Source organism: Colletotrichum gloeosporioides (assembly GCF_011800055.1).
Source record: "Colletotrichum gloeosporioides strain Lc1 chromosome Unknown consensus_35, whole genome shotgun sequence".
NCBI classification, from domain to species: Eukaryota; Fungi; Ascomycota; class Sordariomycetes; order Glomerellales; family Glomerellaceae; genus Colletotrichum; species Colletotrichum gloeosporioides.
In genome coordinates, this window is record NW_025544680.1 from 229143 (window position 1) to 235142 (window position 6000).

At 55.9% G+C, this 6000-nt stretch overlaps 1 protein-coding gene across 1 annotated transcript; it reads right to left on the reverse strand.

The window, feature by feature from the left end:
• Positions 1-2592: 2592 nt before the first annotated feature.
• Positions 2593-4159, reverse strand: GCG54_00008058 (uncharacterized protein; the record flags this gene model as incomplete). Its single annotated transcript, XM_045408030.1, has 7 exons — positions 2593-2910; positions 3020-3342; positions 3418-3542; positions 3635-3672; positions 3735-3783; positions 3840-4050; positions 4099-4159. The coding sequence occupies 7 exons, from the start codon at positions 4157-4159 to the stop codon at positions 2593-2595; spliced, it is 1125 nt and encodes a 374-aa protein (XP_045265702.1).
• Positions 4160-6000: the final 1841 nt, after the last annotated feature.

Consider the following 6000-nt stretch of genomic DNA (forward strand, 5'->3'; position numbering starts at 1 on the left):
GAGACTGTGTTTCTGTCCACGGCTTCGCAATGGTGCGGGTAAGTTTGTGTGTGGCCCAGGCTCTAGCTGGGGTCTGGAGTGATTGTGTCGACCGATGGACATGGCATAGAGAAACAGCGTTTCAGGCGAAGCAACTGGCTGGCAGACTCGGGGCTTGGTCTATCAGACTATCCTATGCTCGTCGCACCCTCTCCGTGCTTCTGGTTCTAGCTGCCTCGGCTAGTCTGGACCGGTTGTATGACGGCAGGCGTAGCTGCAGTCGCAGAATCTACTGCCTCGCCAGTCGCAGACCAGCAAAGTCCGGCACAGCTTGGTACCGGGATCTGGAGCGAGATAGGGTGATCTCTCGATTCCCACGATCGTAAGATGGAATGGCGTTATGTTGGATGAAAGAGCGGAGAGACAACTGGAGTGAGGCGGGGAAGGGGGCACGGAGAGAAAGGTTCAACCCATGCCGGTTCCGTCGGTGAGGTGGTCACTCTATTCATCCTATTGTGAGCCTGTGATGCAACGTTTGCCAGGGGAGGGACAGGAATAGTAGGCAGTAGTTGTGCTTGTCACGACCACACCAGTATATTCGTGCATCGTGCATTTGGTGTGTGTAGAGGACCTGCGACCACTTGTGTGTCCTTGTATTACGACTTGACGTTCTCTTACGATGGATCCCCGAGCAGAGCAAAGCGGATCGCTGCCACCGGAGAATATACACAGTATTGCGTACGTAGACATAGATTGTATGGATACTACTCGTTGATGCGCGCAGCCAATTGTCAGTCTCTATGAGGTTGTAGAATATCTATGGATACGCAGCAACTTCAAACAAGGCCAATGCATGTGCATGGGGGCGGGACGGGATTATGTCACCAATTGAAAGAAACGCGGCATTAAGCAGAATCTGGTTGAGGAAATCAGTCTTTTGAGTCAACACAACTGAACCCTTGGTTTGTATGGGGAAGGGGGATCCGTACCTCTTCAGCAGAAGTGAGGGTACCGACTTCCATTACATAACGCAGCAATTCCGCGGTCCATTGGATTCGCAGTCGCGACAATGAATGAATGGAGAGGGACGGACAGGGTCGCAGGGCTGCTTGCTTGTGGCCATGTAAGGTACTCCAGACGGGCGTGCGGCTAGCAAAACGTGCTCACAGATCTGGGGCTCTGACGGAGGGCGAGATAGTCGCGAGCGGGATGTGACAGGGACCGCCTGAACCACCTACCTGTCCAGAGAGCAACCCCAAGCATCGAGGTACCGCCATGTCACTCGCTGCCGAGGGATACCTTTGATGACGGGATGTGTTGTGTCCTCCAGCAGGCCTTGAAACGATAGCGTTCAGCGTTCAGCGCTCCCAGCGCGGTCTGCTCGCTGACACGACAGTGCCACGGCGGTATTCCGTCCAGGGTTTTCAGGGTGTTCCAGGCCGGTGGATCCTTACCTTAGCTGGCGCCATTGGATTGGGTGGTGCAAATCCTCATGCGCGCCCTGTGTGGGAGAGGATGACATGTCCCCAGCTCCACCCACGGTCCAGCGCTTTGGCTTCCTTGGAGTTGTCCCTGGCATGGAGGCGCCTGGAGGACCCCCCGGGGCGACGAGAGGGCCTTGGGGAGCAGCTTGGCACGTCGGCGAGCATGGCAGAGAGCTGGGCGCGCCAATTGCAGCGCAGAACCACCACGCCTGCGAAGCGTTCCGCTGTATCGCAGTGGGGCCCCTCGATCTGACGCCATTTTTTTTCCTTCGAGAACAAACGGGGCAGCGAAAAAGATTTCCCCACGATAGCCCGTTAGCGCCTCCAGCACCCAGCCATCACGGTCCTCTTTTTTGCCCTCTGTTTTTTTTTTTTTTTTTTCCTTCCTTCCCCAGTAGAGCCAGCCAGCCTCCCTCCCAGCCGCATCCGGACTTGCCCGGCTCTACCCAACACCTAACACGATAGCACACAGCACGCTTGTCCCGAGCCAAGCACACAACCGCTCAAAAGGCCGTGCCAACTCATCCTCCGCTGCACCTCTTCGCCTCTCGGCCTCAAATTCTCAGCCTCCATAGCCACTGTCACCACGGCTTACCAAGATAGTGGAGTCCCTCCCTTCCCCCCAAGCACACACCCAGATGGAGGCTCTGCCCGCCGTCTCCCTCTGGCCGACATTTGGCCGATGGTGACGATGGGATTTTATGCCCTCGGTGGACCCGGGCCTTGACCGACCGCTGCTTCTTATCGGTCCTTAACCGCTGAATCTCTGGCTGCGGCGGGTCAACCGTGATATTTGGTGGAGTTGCTTGGGTTTTTTCTCCCTTCCTTCCCCAGAGTGTTCCCGCCTCACAGTTCCATAGCTCATGCTGGCCAAGTCTCGGAATTCCTCAGCTTGCCTGGTCAGAAAACTCTGATGTCTCTCAGAGTCTCGTCAAACGTCTGGGGGCCGCCGCTTCAAGCTTGCCTCTGAACAGGGCCACAAAGGGGGGGCCATTACCGTATTATCGATTCATGCTCGTCCTATCTGTCGGCCAAGCTCCGGCGCTTGGCCCGGTCCTTCTCCAGCCGGGCCCTGTCCTCCTTGGTATTGAGTAGCCAAGGTTCCTTACGGTCCGCGGCTTGTTCGTCGTTATCTCGGCCATTGGCCGTTCTGATCCTCCACATCTTCTGCCTCGTCGTCCTTGTCACCATCATCGCCGCCGCTTCCGTCGCCGTCCTCGTCGTCGCTTTCGGCCTGCGTCCCCAGGAGTAAATCTTCGCTGCCTTGCCATTGCGGCGGCATCCCGGGAAGTGCCGCATCGTCCTCCCGCTCCCATCCGTACTCCTCGTCATCTTCGCTGTCCGGCACTTCCAGCCCTGCCTCTGCTAGCTTGCGCTTCGTTCGTGGGCTTCGAGACAGCAAAATCGATGGCTGGCTAGTGTCGTAGTGCACGCCAATCAGGCCCGCCTGTCACGATAACGTGGAGAGTCAGCCAACCCAGTCTCCCTTCTCGGAAACTCCGCTTCCGCCAAATTATGCCGCATTCATGACTGTGATGCCAACAAAAGTGACTGACCGCTTCAACTCTGAACGCCGCTGCGCTCTGCATCGTGTCCGGCTCAGCCTTGCCGTCTAGCTTCTGCACACCGGCGAAGCTCACGCTCGACGGGCTGCCGTCCTTCCAGACCCAGTCTTTGAATAGGACCACTCGCGTTGACACCCCTTGCTCCCAAACTCCAGCATTAATGGAAGGAATCAGGGTTGGACTCCGCTCCGACTGCATCTTGGTCGCGCATTGGGACAAGACCACCACGGCGCAGTTTCTCGTCGCTGCCAGCTTCTGGAGTGCGCCGACAATGTACTGCAAGGCTTGCAATCGCTTCGCTGACAGACTGGGCCCTGCATGCTATCAGCTTGTACTCTGGAAGTCTGGGCATACCTGCAGACCTTTGCCTGGGACCGGCGCTTTCCTACCGTCCGGTGCCTTGGGAAAGGCGTGATTCACGAGTGCTGATAACGAGTCGATGACGACCAGGGCCGTACTTGTTGGTATCGTTGCGGCCGCAGGCCTACATAGCAGTGCAACTAGGTGAGGAAGACTAGGGCATGTGTAGTGGGTGATTTTATCTCTGTCCAACGATGCTGGTTGGTTGTTTTGCGATACGCGTGCCTGCTCTGCCGCCTCGATCACCGCTGCAAGTCTTTGCCCGCAGAGCGAATAGGCGCAATCTTGAGAACGCATCAGTCTTGACGTCTCGTCCGACGTGATAAGGCCAGATGAACCGACCTACCCAGACGGCACCTTGGCCCTCGCGCAGTGCGCTTGCTACGAGTTGGATGCTTGAGGATCTGTCAGCCCTGAGCCTGAAGTGTAGGGAGAGATGTTGGCAGCATACCCTAGTGCTGTCTTGCCAGTTCCCGGAGGTCCCCAAACCTCGGTAACTTGGCCTCTCAGGATACCCCCAGAGCGTTTTGACCCAGATGTGTCAACAGAATCGTCAGAGTTGAGGGCCTCATCTAACCGCTTGATTCCCGTAGAGATGTGCCTTGAAAGATCATCGTCCAAGTCTTCTAGCACTTGAGCTGCAGACACAGTGGGCAATCGGTCTGCTCCAAGTCAGTGTCCGACTTCCTAAGCAAGACTGGCTAACGTACGCGTAGAAGGGAGATCGAAACTGGAAATATCTTCCTCGTGAAAAGCATGATATTTTTCCATCTCAGGAGTTGCAGATGGTCGTTCGCAGCTTGGAACTGCGGCTGCTTTGATTCTACCTGCCTAATGCCATCGAAGTCGGGAGAATACAGTACGCGTGACTCCATCCACACACGTGCCCCACAACACGTCACCAGCCACACCAGGCGACTGTGGCGCGTGCCTACCTTCCCTGCCTCACCAGCCGCCACATCATCGACTGGCATCTATCTGCCTTCAAAGATCTGGCGCAGGTAATGACAACGAGAGGCATGTCAAGGCAGACCAGACTTGGTCCATATCTTTCTCCCGTCGTCCCGCCCGTGGCATCAATGGACGGAAGCTACTGTTTACGCCCGTCGTAATAGAGTCTCACCAAATCGATCCGGACGACTGTGCGCCGTTACACACGACAGACTACCACCAACCGGCCCATTGACCATATCGAGATGGCCACGGCCCATGAAGTCAGAAAAAACCTCACAAATACTCTGCAAAACACTTGGCTCCATTCTCAGCATGCCGATACAGTCCGTCTGCTTGAGGAAGTCACCGCGGATACCACGTCAGCCCAAACATCGTCTCAGCCATCCAAGCCTACTGTTACCGACTTTCTGGAACGTTTAGGGTCGTGGTTCAAATTCGGACGACAAGATATGTCAGCACCACGGCTGCATCCCCGGCCAAACGGGTGGAACGTGGCCGTCGGGGTCGACTGCTCGAGCGCCCCCAACTCGCATGTTCAGATCTCCCAACAACTAAGTCTATTTCCATCTCGTCCCGGAACTTCTAGGGCCTCTCCGGTTTCAAGATCTCTGCGACCCTACAGTCAACAGGAAGCCTCCCGCTCAGACGTCGATTTGGCTCATGTTACTGCGAACGCCTGGACGAACATCTCCGCGGTTTCATCAGCGTACATCGCAGCATACTTTGCGTGGGGTTCCAAAAAACCCTGCTTCTAGTCAAGACGCAAGAGTCAGGAAGCCCCGATACCAACACTCTTGGTTTTTGAAGAAGCCACAGGCTGTTCGCTGGCGTAATCTACCAGACATAATTACGCCGAGAGTTGCGACCAATGGAATCTCCAGAGATATGCTTTGATTATGCTCATCGACGCCAATATCTCGAGACATTGCGGCATGATCCCGCGTGGGGCCCTGCGGGGGTTGAGCAACCAACCCATTGACCTTGGGGTCTCCCCGTGGGACCAGGACGACCCCTCGAGAAAAGGCAGTTGCCCGAGCCGGGGCTGAGCAATATCGAGAGCCAGCATGACCTGTCCAAAATGGCTACTCGTCGGCTCGGAAATCGGGACGGTGGTTATCTACTCCACAACACGCAGGCACTATTTGACGTGAGCAGACTGCAGAGACCCTTGCGAAGATCAAGGCCGTACGACAAAAAAATTGTGTCATACCCGACGGCGAGGACACTCCAATTCGACAGACGACGTCCTGCAGTATTGAGCCTCAAGTTCCCAACAAGAGCACGACCAGGGTATTCCCGACGATTACGCCTTGTTAGAGGATTGTGATTCGAGGAGAACATGCCACGATGCTAGACGTGTTCATGGATGTAGCGCCCCTTGTTTCCGACCGTCAGTCACAGACTACCGACTCCATTCCGAGGATTCGACAGATCACGTTGTCCACTTGATGAAGGCCACTTGCTGGAGACCTGGCGAAGCTGAGATCTTGAATCCTCTCACATGAGCACTGGACCACATGTCGTTCATCTCGAACTGGGGAAAAGTGCCAATAATCACGCGTATGGCATGGGTGTTTCCGACCTGGGGTTGATAACGCGGAGCGCAAGCGGAGTTGTCTTCTTCCGTATCATTCTCCCGCAAATTGTGTGGGGGTAGG